This window comes from Crassostrea angulata, chromosome 3 (genome assembly GCF_025612915.1).
Source record: "Crassostrea angulata isolate pt1a10 chromosome 3, ASM2561291v2, whole genome shotgun sequence".
NCBI classification, from domain to species: Eukaryota; Metazoa; Mollusca; class Bivalvia; order Ostreida; family Ostreidae; genus Magallana; species Magallana angulata.
Genome location: NC_069113.1, coordinates 55,216,601 through 55,237,096, shown reverse-complemented (window position 1 = coordinate 55,237,096; position 20,496 = coordinate 55,216,601). Strand labels below are relative to the sequence as shown.

At 33.2% G+C, this 20,496-nt stretch overlaps 2 protein-coding genes across 5 annotated transcripts; both read right to left on the bottom strand.

Annotated features, from left to right (window-relative positions):
* Nucleotides 1–336: 336 nt before the first annotated feature.
* LOC128178776 (armadillo repeat-containing protein 6-like) lies at nucleotides 337–5,107 on the bottom strand. Of its 4 annotated transcripts, none has more exons than XM_052846102.1 (6): nucleotides 4,994–5,107; nucleotides 4,589–4,730; nucleotides 2,346–2,997; nucleotides 1,717–1,862; nucleotides 1,015–1,284; nucleotides 337–696 (listed from the first exon to the last, which is right to left on the bottom strand). In XM_052846102.1, the coding sequence occupies exons 2-6, from the start codon at nucleotides 4,703–4,705 to the stop codon at nucleotides 484–486; spliced, it is 1,398 nt and encodes a 465-aa protein (XP_052702062.1). In that variant the 5' UTR covers nucleotides 4,706–4,730; nucleotides 4,994–5,107; the 3' UTR covers nucleotides 337–483. The 4 variants fall into 4 exon arrangements, with proteins under 4 accessions (XP_052702062.1, XP_052702061.1, XP_052702064.1 ...); XM_052846101.1 differs by having other exon boundaries at nucleotides 4,589–4,759; nucleotides 4,994–5,074; XM_052846104.1 differs by having other exon boundaries at nucleotides 4,589–4,756; nucleotides 4,994–5,043.
* A 1,116-nt stretch (nucleotides 5,108–6,223) lies between these two features.
* On the bottom strand, nucleotides 6,224–20,483 carry LOC128177400 (PR domain zinc finger protein 5-like). The gene is made up of 5 exons (XM_052844090.1): nucleotides 20,346–20,483; nucleotides 9,602–9,765; nucleotides 8,120–9,068; nucleotides 7,703–7,859; nucleotides 6,224–7,045 (listed from the first exon to the last, which is right to left on the bottom strand). The coding sequence occupies exons 2-5, from the start codon at nucleotides 9,635–9,637 to the stop codon at nucleotides 6,244–6,246; spliced, it is 1,944 nt and encodes a 647-aa protein (XP_052700050.1). The 5' UTR covers nucleotides 9,638–9,765; nucleotides 20,346–20,483; the 3' UTR covers nucleotides 6,224–6,243.
* Nucleotides 20,484–20,496: the final 13 nt, after the last annotated feature.

The following is a 20,496-nucleotide window of genomic DNA, read 5'->3' as shown; positions in this document are numbered from 1 at the left end:
ACATTAGACCGTACATATATTATTCGTTTCCGCGTATACATTGCGCTTCCTGTCAATGAAAAAAATATTGTGTTCCATGGTTCTTACAACAAAGATTGTTTCCACGGGAAAAAAAATGAAAATTGCAGGTCAACTTTGTATTTTACAAATCCATGTTAGCAATGTCGTTCATCCAAGTCTGTTTTTTTTTTTATGTCAAAAACACCAATATGAAAGATTACATCTTCATATTAACATTATTAAATATCTTTAATAATTGAAGTGTTTATGCATAAATAACATATTCATAAGATTCAATAAATATACCTCAAATTATAAAAGGAAAAGTAGAGAAAAAGAAGTAAAAAATTCTTTAATAAAATGAAAAAAACGATCTACAATAATTTATTACATGAAATCAACATTATAAGATCACAGTAGAAAAGATCATTGTACATGTAGCAACACATTATGAGTCAGATAAAACACTGAATGGTTATTTGTTCACTGGGCAAGTCCCTTATTCTCGCCTTTCCATCTCTCCTCTAAATGAACCTCACAGCCTAGGTCTCTCAGCGCCGCCTTGGTTTCGTCTTGACATGACTTGTGGTTTCTCTGTGCATCCTGAATCAAGCTCTCCGCTCCGAGCTCAAGGAACAAGTTGCAATACTCACGGGTCCTTGCGACGAGATTCCTGATAGCCATACAACACTGTCTCTGTGGAGGAAACAAACAAAAGCTATTTTTAACAACTAGTTTAATGGTGTACATGTATGAAATATATCACACTTATGGAAAACCTTAACTTTTAGTTTACATCAATTGATAACCTTCTCTCTACTTAAATTTAAAGTAAAAATACCCAAATAATACTACTTATTTTCTAAAAAGAATTCTTATTCATCTATTTTATGTTTAAAAGTCATAAACAGGCATGGATAACATGCATAAATAAATGAATACAAAAAATTCCTCAAACATGTAGAGAGGCAATATGTTCCTGTAAAGATCGAGAGCCTTATGACAAGTCAGTACCTGTACATTAACATCTTGACTGTGGATTTTCATGGCTTGCAGGAGGACATGGTGTGCATTTAACTCCATCACCCTCTTACAATTGCTCTCGTTTCTGAGCACGATCGCACCGAGAGTTGCCGCCCCGAGCTCGGCAATTCGGGGGTTGGCCTGGTGCTTGGTCATGGCAGCCAGGATGACCTGGACCCCCCCATTTTGGACCACCGCCTCCTTGACATTGTCATTCCCAGCCAGAGCTTTGGTGACACTCAGGGCTTGTTTGGCAATATCCTAGGGGAAAAAACAAGCTTTATAATAACTAAGCTTACACTGTACCAATGACATATAGAGCCATTTTAATAAACCATATATATATAAAGTTGTGCCAAACAGCATTATGATGAAGGCTGTCTATTTTTGTCATGAACAAGATTAATCAAATTCTAAAGCTGTGCCTATTCAGGTTATCTTAATACAAGTATTATGACTTGTAGGGTAATTCTAATATTATGACTTGTCAGGTAATTATAATATTTTGACTTATAAGGTAATATTAATATTATGACTTGTAAGGTAATCTTAATATTATGATTTGTTTCGATTCATTCAAGATTTAGATAGTTACACACTAAAAGTCAACTGTCTTGCTAAAGTTTATGAAAATTTTGTATAAAATTGTTCTGTTTGACTCGAGTCACATTATAACTGTGAACTGTCCTTCACCTTTTTGGCGATGCTGTCCTGAAATGCGGACAGAATGAGGTGGATCCCTCCCATTTCCATCACGGCCTGACAAAACTCATTACGGACCACCAGTTTACTGATCGTCGCAAACAGCTCGCTCATCACCTCTGGCTTCTCCTTGAAATCTACAAATTTTAATAGCATACAGCATACCATGTCGTTATTCAAATCTGCATGTACTTGAAACACCAATGAATCTAATGAAACCATAACTACATGTCCTTTTTATTTAAAATACAAATATGATTAATTTTTGCTTCATTAATTTAGAATAAAAATATCTTGACATTAATTTTTTTCTTCACTGTATTGCTAGATTTGATCACTTCTGTAATTAATAGGAAACGGAGGATGTAAATTCCATGTTTAGGAGAACTTCTGATCTTACAGTGAAATGCCAGATGAGATCTAGAGAAACTGAAATGCCATCCAAGTTCTTTACAAAACTGACAGAAATGGGATTTTACATCACAACAACAAAATATCAATAGTCTCCTAACATGTAAATGACCCATTGGCAGATTTAAGATTGTTAATATAGTCCCACTTCACAAACTGCTAAGTGAAAACATGATCATATTAAACTATTCCACTCCTTCAATACCAACCTTTACAGAGATCGATGATGAGTTTGAGTGCATTCCCTTCTGTCACAATCATCTTAGCATGCTCATGAGCCTGACCGAACAGGACTCGGATGTCATCATCAAATGTCAACACCTGCAGGGTCTGGCACGTTACCATGACAATGTTAGCTTGACTTCTGTGTGTTTTCAAAATGGAGGCTAATTTTTCTATCAAACCTAATTTAACAAAGGATTGTCTGTTTGCTTCATGTTTAATGCATGTGTTCCTCATGAACAGAAGGGCAAGTTCTAAAACTTCAGGATTTGATGAATGAAGTTCCAGCAATTCTAGAAAGAGTTCCTTCCCTTTGTTATCTAACAAATCAGGTTGTCCATTTGTCAGTGAAATCATGGATAACAAAGTTTGTTTCAGAAGAGATAGGTTGTCTTTGTACTTTTCCACAGCTTGGAGGAGAGTATTATAAGCATCATTATTGCCGGCGGTACACCTGACAGCTAGATCTTTGTCACATTCCAGCTTCAGCTGGGCTAATACCTGTAGAATGTCCTCCTCTTTATTCGCTGACAGGGAGGATTTGAGAGAGTTCAATGCAGAGATCACAGGGAGCTCTTTCTTCTCTCCATCAGAGCCATATAAGGATGGATCTTGGATAATGTTCAAAAGATTCACTCCCTACAATGAAAACATATCTACATAGTAATGGAATATCATAACAAAATGTACCAGAGTATGATTAATAGATCATTTATATTAATACTCTATATTGTGGATTTCAGCTAAGTCAATCCTTTTTCTAAATATGGTGATAGAAATATACCTTTCTTACATAAGTATAATCAAGGAAGTTACAAAAAATCAAAAATGGTCATAGTATTGATACATTTCACTCTAATCTTGGCAAATCTTGCCAGTTCAAATCAGAGAAAAACTAACTGTCTAATGTGTGACTGTACTTATTTAAGACGAAAGTGTAAGAACAGTTACAAATGTATAACATCTGACTATTTATTTACAACTTAAAGAAAAGACATATTATTTATAACCTATGACGATATGTTAAAAGCTATCCAGACCTGTAAAAGGAAACATGCTTTCTAATCTGTGTCAATTCATACATATATCAAGTTAAATTAAAGGACATCCTGTTTAACCTATGACTATAAAAAAATTTTCTGTCTTACCTGTGACTGTTTCTATTTTCTTTCTATTAACTTAAGATTGTGTCTATTTTTGTCTTACCTGTGAATTTGTCCACCTTCTTTTTAAACTAATACTGCATGTATTTTCTACATAATTTATGACTGTGTCTATTTTCTGTCTAACCAATGTGTCTATTATGTAATCTCTGTCTATTTTCTGTCTAACCAATGTGTCTTTTATGTAATCTCTGTCTATTTTCTGTCTTACCTTTGACTGTCTATTGTCCATTTAACTTATGACTGTCTGTTGTCCATTTAACTTATGACTATTTATTTTCTAGCCAGTGACACCTCTATTTTCTGTCTAACCTTCGACTGTATAAATTTTTTCTCTAACCCAGACTCCATCTATTTTCTATTTTACCTGTGACTGTACCTATTTTTTGTCTAACCTTGCTGTCTAACCTGTGACTGCTTGTTTTCTGTTTACCCCATGACTGTCTCAACTCTCTGTATAATAAGTGACTAGGGATGGGACGATCCACCGATGCAACGGTGTATCAGGGTATTTTTTTTATGATATTTGGATCGATACATAATTAATACAACGATACTTTAGCGAACTTTTTTTTATTTTCCAAGAATATCTGAGCTTTATATATCGGCTATTTTTAGTCCGTGCGTCTAATATGAAAGTACAAAGATTAAGAAAAACCTCGTAAAGTTGTCAAAACTGTTATGAAGCTAAATCTGGAGTGTGGAAAACTTTCGGATTACTTGTTTATAAAAAAGTAGTAAATACAAGACTAAAGTAATTTGTAAATTGTGCAACACTCATTTTACATATATTGAAATCACTTTGGACATGCGGTAATAAATTGACAGATTCAATAAATTTTAAGCTCTTATTCATGCTTTCCTTAAGTTGCAATGTATCATGATATGTATTGTATTGCATCTCATGTATCATGATATGTACCGATTCGGCTAAATAAAGTATCGTCCCAGCCCTATAAGTGACTGTGTCCACCTTTTGTTTTACATGTGACTGTGTCTATTTTCTGTCGACGTAACCTGCAAATGTATTTATATATGTATCTAAAGTACTTTCTTTTCTGTCTCACCTGTGACTGGAACTGTTCCACTGCGTCATTGACCGCCTCCTCTGCGCTCATCTCAAACTCCACCATATTTTCTTTGACCACATCGTCAAACGTCGCCTGGGTGATCACCTTAGCCATGGTAAGGTGTGTCTATCTGTACCTACTGTAGACGATGGGACAAACTACAGTCTTCTATCAAGCATGTAGACAAACTTAAAGTATTAGAACTGATTGGCAACATCGTAATAATTGTAAACAGAGAACGAATGACTCATTTTCAACAGTCTAGAAAAATCCACATAAATTAGTAAAGTCAAACACATTTTCTACTATTTCTGTTGTTATTGCTGAACGCTATAGTGATTAAATATATATTTGAATTGTGTATACATATAAAAAGTTTATATACAAACCCCCCCTTCCTACCTATAACGACAAACCGGGTTATGTTAGGACACGCTGTTTTGTTTACAGTGGTTTTGGGTGCGTTGTGGTCGCAGCAGTCGTTCTTCAAACATTTCGAATTGAATTAAAAAATGGTGTTCTCAGTCGACCCGAAATCACTTTTTGAAACTATAAAAAAATGTTATATTTAAACATAATTTTTTTCCCTATGACTGTGTACATGTAACTCTTCCCTTTCCTCTACCTTGGTATATGTACATCCACAGAGTATAACTTAAAATGTCATTTTTAAAAAAAGGTTTTAAAAATATACCTCCCTTCCAGAAAGCTATAAAAAGCAATTTTTTTTAGACAATGTAATAAGCATCGATCACAAACCAAGTAACGTTAGCCATAATATGTTTTGCGGTGCTACCGTTCTGGCGAGCACAGCAAGAATTACACATACCTTGCATCATTGTCAACCTAGAGAGAGAGAGAGAGAGAGAGAGAGAGCCCGGTCCCTGTTTGTAGGTGTGTAATTTCCCACTTTTAAATTTAATGGTTTGGCTATATGCAGTATCTACATAAATTTTTAAACTGTTTATTTTTTCATTTTATTCCTTTTTATTTAGTTCAAAATGTCCTTTTGTTTATTTCCTCCCTACTCATATACTTACCTGCCTACTGAACATGCATGCACAATTCTGTAGCTTAAAAATGGATCGATATGAACACTAAAGTATCATGGCTCTTGCTAGTATATATCTATATAATCTCTATATAAAAAAATTAAAAACAAATCATATGTCAATGAGGCAAGTATCGCAGTTTATACTGAAATAGCTAGTACACTCATTACAGATGTTTGATCCACCTCTAAATTTATCGCGGGAAATAAGCATGTAACAAATCTTTTGAAACTCTCCAAAGCACATATATGCGGTACTCAAAACGTGTCTTCAAACTTTAAGACACCCTAAATTGCGAGTTAAAAGTCGGCCATTTTTGGCATAGCACCACGGGTGAAAACATTAGATAGCATTATGGGACGTAGACAAAAAATTTTCTTTGATGAACTGTAGGTTTGACTCGTTCCTTTTCTCGCGCACACTGGTTCTTAGCGCTCGCTTCGTTCGCCGGCGCGCAGCGAGCTGTGCTCGCTATTATAACTAATTTATTTGAATACATATAGTATAGTCTCTCGGTCAGCCTTTTTGTTTCTGTAATTCTCAGATTTTTTACAATCCATCCAATAATAAAAAGTTAAACCATTATTTGTGCATATTTATTTAAGACAAATCAAACACCTCTTGTATCTGCCTAATAACATTTGAAAGCCCCACTGACTGAGGCAAAGCCGACAAGCTGCATTGAGGGTTGTCAGGATATAGTTTATGTAGACTAGCATTATTTTTATTATTCAACAGAATAGGAGCAACAGTTATTCCACTACCACAGGTTTCACCTTGTCCAGTTGATACATCTGCGACACCTCGTAATTGGTCCCTATAGGTATCCTGTGGCAAAGGCACCAATGAGGCACCATTTGTCACTTTGGTATCCTGGTTAAAGGGCACCACATGAGTATTGGTGTCAGCAACAGAGAGGTCTGAAACAGAATGTTCTACAAGGTCTGTTCTTGATACAGGTGCTTTTTTGTTTGAGTCTAGAGACTTCACTCGCTTGACCGGGGGCAGTAATCCGTCAGTGCTTCCATGGATCCGCAACGTGTGTCGCCTTAAATTAGTCAATCGTTTGAACCCTACACCACACCAACACTTGTGAGACTTCAACTCGCTGTGCACCAGACTATGCCTTTTGAGGGCATTTTTCACCTTGAATGTTGCCTCACACACATTGCATTGAAACAGCCGGGAATCATTATGCTTAAAGGCTATGTGTGTGTCAAGTGTGTTCTTGGCATGAAATGCTGCCCCACAGACTTCACACACAAAGTTACGTTTAGATTCAAAGTGGAGGTCCATATGTCGCTTCAGATTGTTTGCCTCCTTGGAAGTGAAGCTGCAGAACTCACACTGATGTGGAGCTTCTTCTTTGTGGTTCTTTAAATGGCGCTGGAGAGATTGCTTTCTGAAACATTGATCAATGTAAAAATCCTTTAAAAACTTATTATAAAAATATCTTATTTGAAAAAAATTGTTTGGGAATACATGTAGAGGCATTTTTGGGAATACATGTAGAGGCATTTTAAAGTACATTAGAAATCACCCTAAGAAAGTTTGAATAACTTCCCAACAATTTTCAAAAATTATATGCAGTTATTATACACTGTTTAAAACAAAATAATTTGATATCTGTTTGCAACACTTTATTTCATTGGCTAAATCAAAAAATGTACACTTGTGTATACTTTTGTGTTGACATGATATTCTCCTGTGCTAAAATCACATAAATTTGCATGACCTTACGCTTAAATTTTATACTACTGTTCCTATAATGAAGCAAAAATTTGTCTGATTTGTGTTTAATGATGGTGAATTGAATTATAAAGAATAAATAGTATATTGGTTTATACTCATATGGTATTATTTTATTTTGGAATATAATATTTTTCCACAGAATTGCCCTTTTCCAATAATAATTTTTTCAATATCACTGAGGTCCTTTTCAATTTTCCATTAGAAAAAGAGTGAATTAATTCTGAGGAAAATAGTATTTTCTAAATATGATAATATCTTGTTTAATCATGTAAGAACATGGAGAATATTGTGGCTAAGTTGGGCTAACCTGAAGTATTTTCTTCCACACATTGAACACAGATATTTTTTTTCGTTGATGACATTTCCTTCCTTCACTAGGTGTCGGTTTGTCTGTCTGTGTTTCAGCAAACCTTTCATGGTTCTGAAACTGGTTCTGCATTTACAACATTGAAATGGCTTCTCCTCTGAAATTTAAGTTCAGTTCACAAGCACAAAACCACACAAATGATAAAGTTGTATAAAGATATGCATAAATGCAACAGAATAAACACTAATTCTACGCAATCATTAAAATTTGAATGATAAACAGTTTGTGACTGTGTATTTCAATAACGTCTACACAATGTACATTGTACAACAGTTAAATCATGTCTCCACCTTTAAAGGACTGGAGGACTGGACAATTAGTTAGCACTTGGCCTCACCTAGAACTACCTGGACTCACCTGTATGTACCTGCCTGTGGAATTGTCCTGCTGGTCTTGATCTAGAACATGATGAATCCTTGGATTGTGTTTCCAATATTTCTTGAGAGGAGTTATTTTCAACTGCATGAGTTTGGTTTTCTGTCCCAGAGGAAATCAGATTTGGAGCTAGAAGATTTCTTAAAGTTTCTCTACTATTCAGAGTTTGAAGATGGTTTGATTCGCCGCAGAGCAAGTTGTGAGTTTGGATTGACTGAGTAGATGTGAGCAGTTGATGACAGAATCTACAACAACAAGGGCTTGATCGGTGGACAAACACCAGGTGCTGTAAATAAGGAGTTTCCTGGGAAAATTTATCATCACAGAGTAAGCAAGAGAAATTTTGTTTTCTGTCATCTTTTCCCAAGCATGCAGTTTCTCCATTTTCTGCAAGTCTTTGTTTGTAGGCCGTTTTAACAAGCAGTTTAATTGGTTGCCTTCTTTCTATTGGCTTTCTTTTTCTGTGTTCCAGTCTATCATATTTAGTGTTTTCCCAAGTAAACAAAGGGGAATAAATTCTTTCAAATAAATTTTTACTTCTGTTTGGAGGAAGATGTTGCAAACTGTAAGATTGCTTTTCCTCATTGCCAGTATTTTCAATCACACTGTAAGTGTATACGGTGTGCTGTTGCTTGTCTTCACTATTGCTTTCACAGGCGGGTTCTACTGATAGACACTGGTCTACACCACCCCTCACAGATTTTTCCAATTCCTCCTCTAATTTTGATATTTGTTTTTCCAGGAGTAGACTGAAAGTCTGTATAACATCTCCAAGTTCCTTATCCTTAGCTGTTTTACAACTTTCACTGGTTCTGGAAGTATCTAGTACTATTGAAGAGTTGTATCGTCTAACCACAGACAGTAAGAACTGCAGGGCCTGTCTCTTCTCTGGTTCAGAAAGGAAGTTGAAAATTCCCTCTGCCTCCGCAACCTGCATCAGGGCAATATTCATATTACAATTACTGTATTTAACAATAAAACAAGCAAGAGAGAGAGAGAGAGAGAGAGAGAGAGAGAGAGAGAGAGAAGGGGTAGGTGGGAGAGTGAGAAAGTTTGAACCCCTCTGTCCAATGTGAGCTCGCCCAAATTCCAGGCTTCAAGATTTCTATATTACCCTACCTCAACTAAAGTAAACTTTTCTGACCTATTTTGTTCTTGGCCTATTCATTCTTTTGTAATAATTTCACACAGTCAGGTGAGCTAATTATGTTATCTAGCACATAGGCTACAGTTGAAATAAGTTTAAAACTATGTTAGAGCTGCTATATGCATGGTATTAAAGGACTAGCGTTATTCTAAAGAAGTGCTATAGAACTTTTTTGTAATAATTTAAATTGCAATTGAACCCCAGTCAGGTGAGCTAATTATGTTATCTAGTCTATAGGAAGTTCAAGACTATATTACAGCTGCTATATGCATGGTAAGGACTATTCTAAAGAAGTGCTAGAACTTTCAAATGCATACCTTTACTATAAATTTCGCTGCACTTGGATGTTCCATAGAACACTGTTCCTGATACCCGTTTATTTACAGCCATACAGGGGAACTGCCGTTTCGCTCCGATGGAAGGATTCACGAGTACCCATGCAATTCGCTCCGGAAGACATTTTATGCCGAGACGTTTCTCCCTGAAAAAAAAATAAACGTTTTCTAAAGTATTTAATGACTTGAATTTAACATATTGTCACTTTTTGGGTGTTAATATAATATGTATCGAATATTCATAAATTTATATAATATATCTACCAAAGCGGACTTTAATATTATGAACTTAAAATATAGTTATGAAAATTACATGAATACATACAAAGTTTTTGATAATCGTTTGAGGCACAGTGATTTACATAGGCGCTTGTTTCATACAGGAGGTCTATTAACTATGTTATTGTATATAAATAATATACCCCCTGAATGAAACAAGCACCTGTAGTGATTAAACATTAGATAATGCACTGCAGCTATAGAGTCAAGAGAAATCTGTATATATTAATTCAGTTTAAATTGTTATTTAGGATTGTACAATAAAAGAAAATCTCAAATATAATTTTGTTTTTTTAAAACACTAGTACAAATGACATGTGAGTATATAATAATAACCTTGAGTTCATATAAACAAGAGGCCCATGGTCCACATCGCTCACCTGGGGAACAATAAGTATGATTAAATCAGCTTCATTCAGTCATAATACAAAATTTTTGGACAATGTTGTATAATACATTTAGATCATGTATGAATAATTAAAATCCGTTTCCCCCTGAATATTCTAATGTTAATTATCATAATTAGTTCCTATTCTACCAGGATGACCTTATATAGTATAATATATTGAGCATTGCAGTTCTCAAAAAGATCCTAAACAATTGTTTAAATATAAGGTATAAACCTACATTAAACTCTGATCGAACCCTTTGAAGCCCAAAAATCGTTAAAAATTTACCCTTTATATTCCTATGTAAAAATTCGACCCCCATTGTGGCCCACCCTTGTCTACACTTTCTGAGGATGCTTCCAAACAAGTTTCAACTTTTCTGGCTGATTAGATTCTGAGAAGATTTTTAGAAATTTACTCTATACATTCCTATGTAAAATTTCGACTCCCACCCCCGCTGTGGCCCCGCTCTACCCCCCAGGGTAATGAATTTTACAACTTTGAATTTTCACTACCTGAGGATGCTTTCACACAAGTTTCAGCTTTTTTGGCTGATTAGTTTCTGAGAAGAAGATTTTAAAAGATTTACTCTATATATTTATATGTAAATCTTCGACCCAACATTGTAACCCCACCCTACCACGGGGTCATGATTTTCATAATTTTGAATCTACACTACAGAGGATGCTGACACACAAGTTTTAGGTTTCCTGGCCAAATAGTTTATGAGAAGAAGATTTTTTGATATTTATAAAAAGAATTTAATAATTCCTAATCATCTCCCCTTTGAAAGGGGTTTGATCCTTAATTTTTACATCTCTAAATTCCCTTTGCCTAAGGGTGCTTCGTGCCAAGTTTGGTTAAAATTGGGTTAGTACTTTTTTAAGAAGATGTTGAAAATGTGAAAAGTTTACGGACAGACAGACAGGTGAACGACAGACAAAATGCGATCATAAATGCCCACTTGAGCTTCTTTCAGCTCAGGTGAGCTAAAAAGGCAACCATGTCTCATTTCGTAACCTTTATAGATTTTGTTTTTGGTGATTGTACTGCAAAACTCTTGCTTTTCTGGGACTAAACAACAGTCAAACGGTTCACGGCATTCAATATTCGCAACAAAGAGGTACATGTATTTACAAACTTCGCGAAAATTTCTCGCACGTGAGATTAAAATTGGTTACAGTAGCTGTAGTAATCAGGGTTTATTACAAAGTGCATGAGTCAGAGACAAGTGCATTTGGAACCAAACTTGACTTCTACAATTATAAAGGAATAGATATCGATTAAATCGTTCTTTTGATTTTTTTTTTTTTTTACAATTTTTTCTCTATAATTATACATTTTTACATACATGTACACGCGTTGTTTACTGTGTATTTCTGCTTCTTCAAATTTTTCGCAAACACGTGACGTTTTAATGGTATTTTCATTTTTTAGCAGTATGTTTAAATATGATTAATCTTTACTTAAAAACATTTTCGGTCAATGATTTTGTTTAACTTTATTTACATACTCTAATTACAATGTACTTATCAAGTTTTCTTGATCTTGCGACACTTTCTTTATGACAATCTTACTGGAATATATTAAATGTATGGAGCTTTAATCATATGTATTGTGTGACTTGTTATTGTGTAACTCTTGATGTTTTCATTTCATTTTAAGAACATTTTATTTTTTACAATTTTTTACCATATGTACATTAAAGCTTTGATAATTCAAGTCTCTTTAATTATGTTATCATGTTACATGTAGCTCTGATTTTGTAAAACAACACGTAAGGAATTTTAAAAAAATCTTTTTTGAAAATTAATCTGTTATAAATTCTTTAATCAAGTACATTAATACAAAACGCAATTCATATTAAAAAATAGCCATGGCAAATATACATATCATAGAATTAATTAACTCATCGAGCCGATGATCGTTACATGTACATACAGATTTAGAATGTTTGTATCCACATATACATTATTGTAAAGGTAATTTTTAGCTTGTCGAAGGGAAGCCCAGCACAAATCAAAGGCTACAGTTAACAAGAATCATGACATAATTTGGTCTTATATAATGCATAACAAAAATCTAATGAAATGCCATTACATAACTCACAAAAGAATATATTTTAAGCATCCTCTCTCCTGTCCTTTTGTACCAATTTTTTCAGTATTTGAATACAAAATAATGACCAATGCATGCAGTCCATACACCTCCTTCAAAGTTCATGCCGATAATGGGAGGAGAAGGGGGGAATATATTTGACAATTGCAAGAGCACAAACATATCATATAGGTAACAAAAATATGTGTTTAAATGAGAATAGGATTGCAAAAGAAGTCAGCTGTACTGATTGAAATTGATAAGAAAACTCAGTTTAAGATATTAGCAATTTAAAAAAAAATATCCCCCTAAAATGATAATAATAAAACTAAATCTTTCGCCAGTTATATTGAATGGTCTCTTGTTGCTAAACTCATCATTTTGTACCAATGCATGTAACTGTGCAACTAATACACGTTAGAATACGAACTATTTCGCACAGTTTGCTTTCCATGTTGCTAATAGAAATTATTGGTGGCTGTACGATATGGTGGTTCATCTAAATTTAAATCTTGATATGGTGGTTCATCTAAATATAAATCTTGAATTCTCTGTTTGGTAGCAGTTTGTATTTTATGGAATGGTTCTTGTCTGAGTGACTGTTGGTATGAATACAAGGCAGCCTGGAGGTTCCCTGTCATCTGTTGACAAATCCCCAGGATCTCCCAGGAGATGTCCCTGAAGTCTAAGGGTATTAACGTTGTATTTTTATCAATAATTAATATGCATTCTAACTCAGATAAAGCTAATTGAGCTCTCTCTTTGGCAACATGACTAGAACTCAGAAATTTTAGCAAGAGTAAAAGAATCCTAGGTGGAATATACAATACAGAACATTTGTGTTCTATGCTTGTCTTTTTTTCAAGTAAAAGTTCATTGATATAACATATTCTATTATCAAGTATGATATCCCGTGCCAATGCTAGTTTCATTTTAATTGACCAGGATTTTCCTCCTACAGCCTCTAAATAACTGTCAGCGAATACATTATTGTCATACATCAGATATGGCCTGTTAAAGGCAAAATAGTACATTATGCAGTTTTGTTGTTTAAGGTGGAATGCTACACCAAATTAAAATTTAATTCTATGGATTGGATCGTTAGTGTATCATTGTTGCAACATGATTTCGTTGCTTAAAGCTTTAATGAAAGTGTAATCAACATAGTAAAGATGAATGTACACTTTTTTCAGAAGACATTGTTGCCAAGGTGAGCGATTAGATCATTGGTCATCCTGTTTTTTAATGTATTACCGTAACGGTTACTAGAAAAGATTATATATATATATATATATATATATATATATATATATATATATATATATATATATATATATATATATATATAAAATAATGTTGTTTTAAAGTATACAAATTGAAAATGATATACATTAGTAATAAGGAATCATTCTTTGAATATTATTTATAGTTTATATGTAATATTTCCAATTTGACCGTGAAGCTTGAATACAGGAAAAGGCAGGTACGGTTGTTTGCTTATTAAAAAACACAGCAGCTTTAAATTCTTCGTAGATGCTTTAGGCGCAATGACTTTATGTTTTGTAGATAAAATCGTAGAACATATTACAATTCTAGATGCAATCTTCTGGCTTGGGAAGAGGTTCAAACTTCCACCATCCAGAAATTTTTTTAAAGGCCGTATTCACTTGTAGAGAAAACAGTGATTCTGATGAATTTGACGACGAAGACGACGTTTCGCTATCAGTATTAAAGTTGTCAACTGAAGTTTTTCACTGAACTATCGCAAACTGACGAATCATAGGCAACTTGTGATAATTCGGTGAAAGATTGGGACAAGTCAGCAACTGGACTTTTAAAAAATGATACATGTAACTCTTTCAGTGACGAAAGTTACTGTGCAGCTAATGAAAAGAGATTGTAAATGATGCTATCTCTTGTTCTTTAGCCGATTCCCATGTTTTTTGTGGACAATTTAAAAGTATTTGCTCAATTTCGTGGTAACACTAGATTGCTTCAAAATTGCATGAATTGCAAGTCTGTCGGTTATGTCTGTAAATATGAAAAAGCAAAAAAAAACTCTCATGAACTATAATACAAAGGTGTAACAAAAAGAAGCACGTGTAAATACATATATGTGACATTACATGTACATAATTCAATAAATCTGTATTATGATTAAACATACTACTTATAATTCACTCATAATTTAAGATATCTGTGGATCTAAATTAATTATAACATTAAAAAATCCAAATTCACTCTTTTTTCGCGCTCAAATTTACATTTTACTTTGTTCATCATCGACGTTTCAATATTTGCTTCTATTTTTTACATACTTATTACAAAACAGCAAACCAATTAAACTAATTGCAGTGCTAGCGCTTTAGAGCTTTTTCATCATTCAGTTGATTAGATTTTAAGGTAAATTAAAAGGTAATTTATGAAAGTTTCATTCTGAAATAGAAATAAAAAGCTTCAGGTATAGCAAGACATAAACACCGATTAAATATGTGCCCGTTTACTCGTGATAAAAGCTGTGTTTAAGTCAAAGTCAGAACTTGTGTTTGAATATCTCGTACCGTACTGATTGATATAAACATCATTTATTTTGTTCAATTTTAATTGCACAAGTTACTAATATTCTAACAGATTTATCTCTCTTTGCAAAGGTTAGATTTAACTACTTAGATTTTTTTATTTCTCACAAATAAAATTTAATGAAGTAAATTTAACACTCTAAAAAGTTTGAATAGTGTAACGTGGATAATTCATTAAAAAATGTCAAATTTCAGGAAAAACATTTTACTTTTATTATCAACGGGGATTTTCAAAGAACTAAAAAAAGCAAAGACATTTTTTCTTAAGAAAATCTATGAATTGGAGAAAGCAGCGCAATGTAGGTTTTTATGATTAATAATGTTTTGAGCATTGTGGATTTTTTAATCAACTCAGGAAGACTGTCCATAATCTGTCAGAGGCATTGTATGAAAGAATGTGTCTCGAGATTGGAACCCGAGAACAGATAGCCTCTAGGAGAGATATAGTTGACATCGAAGTGTTTCTGAAAAATCAAGTAAGAAAATGTGATGGGTTCAACAGAATGGATAGTGGAAGCGAAAGAGAAGGATTTAGATTACAAAAATCAGATATTGATATTATGTATTGGCAATTGGATTATCAAGTGATCTGGGAGTTCTCTCAATCTAAATGTTTTAACTTAAACAAACAGGTTCTGTTTCTCGCTGACAGCTCGAAAAGTCCGCCAGGGTTCACTTTACTTTGGTTACCATATGGACGTGCTAATGAAGACATTTTTTCAGTTTGTGTAACAATGCGTAAAAGGAGTTATATCTCAAGTTCTAAATACATAGAGATGAAAAGCAAATCATATATTCCTGGATCCGAAACAAAAGGGCCTAGCAGAAGAGGTAAATTACATGATGTAGAATACGATGAAAATGGTTGTTTTGTCATTGATTTTTTGCCTCCTTCTGCCTCCTCATGGATAGACAGATGTCATGCACTCATGGCCCCAACCTCATGTAGTAAATGATATTGTCAGAAATGGATGTCACTTCGTAGCAATAGGACACAAACTAGGAAACCATGAAGACAAAGAATGGAGAATTTCTTTCTCTCTGGCAGAATACAAAATTGTGTACTCAATGAATCACACACAATTCTTAACTTATGGAATGCTGAAAATATTCTTAAATAAAATGATTAACAAAGGATTAAGTGATGAAGACAAAACATTGTGTTCCCATCATATTAAAACAACTATTTTTTGGGCCATTCAACAAAGCACTCTAGATTTCTGGTGTCCACAAAATCTCTTGGCTGGTTTCTGGGTCTGCTTTAAACTTCTCCTAAAATGCGTGTATAAGGGAGTCTGTCCTAATTTTTTCATTCTAGAAAACAATATGCTTTTGAGTAAAATGCATGGCAATAAACAACATCAATTGTTCCATCAATTGTATGGAATGTATAAAAGAGGTGTTGCAATCCTGCTAGACTGTCCATTAATCAGATCCCTTTTAATTGATGCCCTTTGTAATCCAAGACAAATAGTCAATACCAACGAAAGAAGTCTAACGTCAGAGACTGCGTTTGATATATATTTAATTCAAGAGATGGGGGTAAATGATGCACTTCCAAAACCGGATCTACATGCCTATATGGTAGCCCTTCTTACAGTTGATATATTCACCACTGTCACAATATCAGAAGGTCATGTTCCTGCTTTTATTTTGCATAACATGTCAAATGAAACTGGTGTCAACAAACAAATGTATGTTGTTAACAGAAAGTCTAGTCAGTTGTTTCGATTAGTATCACAGTTTGGGTGTGTTTCTGACATGTCGTACATTGCTATGTATTATTACAAGACACTCAGGTACAGGGAAGCAGTATCCGTTTTAGAGAAGACGAAGGAAATGTTAGCAAAACCGTATCTGATGTATGAGGGACATGTAGATCACAACAGTTATTCAGAGGCTGTAGGCGGACAGTCCTTGTCAACAAAGATGAGAAAGGCATTGGCGCGAGATATCGTTCTTGGTACTAAAATTTGTTACATTAATGAATTGATTCCAGAGCAAAACAATGAACTATCTTTGCTGTATATTCCACCTTTCGTTTTGTTACACATGCTAGAATGTTTCATCTATAAACAAAGCAATAACGATTCCAGCTTTGATAAGGCTTATAATAATCTAAAGGACCTAGTCCACCATGATGAAAATAATTTAATTCCTCTCAACCTTAGAGACATTTCCTTGGAGATCCTTGGGATCTGTCAACATAATGCAGGGGACCTTCAAGCTGCCCATTTCTCATACCATCAGGCACGTCGTCAAATACAATACAATAAAATAGGAGCTGCTAACAGACAGAGAATGGTTGATTTAAATTTGCCAACCTTTGATGCAGATACTAGGTATTCACAACGTGAAAAGCACACGGTGCGAAATGGTTTGTAATACACTGTAACCTACCATGATTACAGTTAACGTATATCTAACATATTCCAATCATATAAATTTATTAGATGGACAATTATCTAAAGCTCAGACTAAATAATTGTTCGCTTTATTCGTAAACAATCAACTTAGAGAGTCTTTTTATGGGGTTTGACTTCATATGTGAAGTAAATGCAACAGTTGTTTTATAAAAAATATGTTTAACAATGTATTGGATATGATGTCTTAAAATGTTTGTGATATGGAAATAGAACATATCGAAGATTAAAAAAGTAACCTTGAAATTGCAATAACCTTGTTCAATGTTAATTATATATATGATATGAATGCAATTAAACAAAAGGAACATGGTGCGTTATTTTGTGAACGCCGTTGTTGATTATACTGGATTCAACACGGTCCTCTTAAGTTAAAGTTAAGAGTTAAAGTTAAAACTATTTTTTTTACTTAAACATTAAGTTTACCAATTGCACTTGTCACTTTAAAAGTGTATTTTTTTAACAACAGTAATCAATTATTCGTTAATGAGTTTTTATGTGCCTTTACAATGTAGAATTATCAATCAGAACACATTTTGTAGAACCGTAACGTCACAAAATGATGTTTGAAATATCTAAAAATACTCAGTACAGTAGGACCTGATAAATAAATGTAATTACCGTCAATTTTTTTGGTTTTTTCTTTTAAAAAAAAATTTAATTAGTTACACTTTATACTACATGTAAGAAGAAATTGTAACTTGTGATAGAAGTTCTAAATATTGTTGGATAAATACTTCATATAATTTATCCTTAACACTTAATTTTCATCACTTGTTGCATTCATTTTACTGATTTTTTTCTATGGTATCAAAGAATGTGCATGTGATCCATGTAGTATTTAACTATGGCTCATTTGAATGTTTTAAAAATGAACATTTATGTATAAAATCCAATTGGTATGTAAAACCTTTGATCTTCAGTCAAACAACATTAGTCGCATTTTGAAAATAAATAAAAGAATTAATGTAAAAAGTATATTACAATGTACATCGCAAGTCACTGGTGTAGTTGAAACGCACTCAAACGCACTCTTAAACTTTGCCTACTGCAAAAATTGAGTTTTCTTCAGATAGATAGATAGATAGATAGATAGATAGATAGATAGATAGATATATATATATATATATATATATATATATATATATATATATATATATATATATATATATATATATATATATATATTATGAACGTAATTTTGTTTCTCTTGAATAGATTTCAGCCATTCATGTATCATAAAACTCAAATTTGCGTATTGTCAAAAGATTTCTTTGGATTGTATATTGATGTAATGTAAATTTGGATTTGTCATTGTGTTAAAAGATTTAACAGTAAAACTGTTCTAACAAATTACATGGAATATTTGTTTTCACATTTTCTTTGAGATGATCATGACCTTATTATACAAAATGTAAATTGTTGATATATTTTACATTTCTATCAAGCAAAGGTTCGATATCAACAGCGCCAGCCCAACTAATCAAACACTTGGAATAACTCTTATAAATATAGGTTATTTTACCTGGTCAACGTTCAAGCGAACACCAAAAATGGAAATAGCTCTGTGACACGCACATTATAGTTTATATATCAACATTTAAAGTAACATAAGAATATACATGTATCTGCTTTATTGTTGTTTACGTTCAGTCACAAATACAATTTCCTTCGTTTAAAAAGATGTTAATTTTTAAATCATGATTTCTAAGAGTGGTTCCTATGATAACTACTTAGTTACTCTCCTAAATAATGATACATTTTCACTAAATCAAAACTAAATAAAATTGTTTTGCTCCCATTACTACAAACAAAGCCACCTATGATGACGTTTTTAAATTTCTACCTATGGAAATTCGGAATTATGGGTAGTAAAAGTATAAAGTAGTAAATAGTTAAATTGGGTATTTTCTACATTTTGAAAAATTGCCTATTTAAATTTGATACTTTAAAACTCCAAATTCAATTAGTTTTTAATTTTTGAGGAACTAAAATAAATTCCTCACAATTCCTGTCAGTGGGGAATGTTCAAACCATGGTGTGATATTGAAAGGGTTAACATATTTTGTGTTAAAAAGAAACATGTAAGTTAAAACCGCTATATTTCGGGGGGGGGGGGGGGGGGGGGTTCTGTCAAATAGATCATTTTCGGTTAATTCTGATTTCCATGGAAACTGCCATCCAAAAAAATTAATTAAGTTGGTTTTCTTCATAAAGCTTTTGAGTACTACTCTCCGAATAAAAATATGCATATTGGGAGTATTTGTTTGAATTCTTTGGTTTTTACTGGGAATGACCCTCAATTTACTTATTTTTAGTAGGTATACATTTTAATGTTTTGGATAATATTGCTAGCTAAATAGCTATTCGAATTTTAAAATAACACATGGTGTTTTTTAAGAAATATACTAAATTCATCCTAGGACCGCGCACTATAATAATGCATTAGATAAGACATATCTGACATACGTGGTTCTATCCGGTACGTGTATTTTTGTTATGTACTAACTAGTACCTTAAAGAAATCTCAACTATGCTTCAATGTTTGAGTTACTTGTGTTGACTCACAGAACATCAAATAAATAAATAGATAGGCGAATAGATAAAAGCTAGGACACAAAGTATGGATAGATAGATAGATAGATAGATAGATAGATAGATAGATAGATAGATAGATAGATAGATAGATAGATAGATAGATAGATAGATAGATAGATAGATAAATAGATAGATAGAGAGATAGATAGATAGATAGATAGATAGATAGAGAGATAGATACTGGATAGATAGATAGATAGATAGATAGATAGATAGATAGATAGATAGATAGATAGATAGATAGATAGATAGATAGATAGATAGATACTAGTAGATAGATAGATAGATGAATCGTGCACTGTAGCTTTTATAGCCTGGCGATTGCTTACGCAATGAGCCCGGATAACAAAAGTTTTCTTACCACAAAGGGTTTCTTTGCAGTCCATTGTTGTTATTATGTCATTGTAAAGTACACAGCTTGTACATAAGGATTGTTATTTGGCCCTTTTGAAATAAACACTAGCAAATAGAATCCACATTTCTGTAAAGAAACACGGATATACCACTGTTCT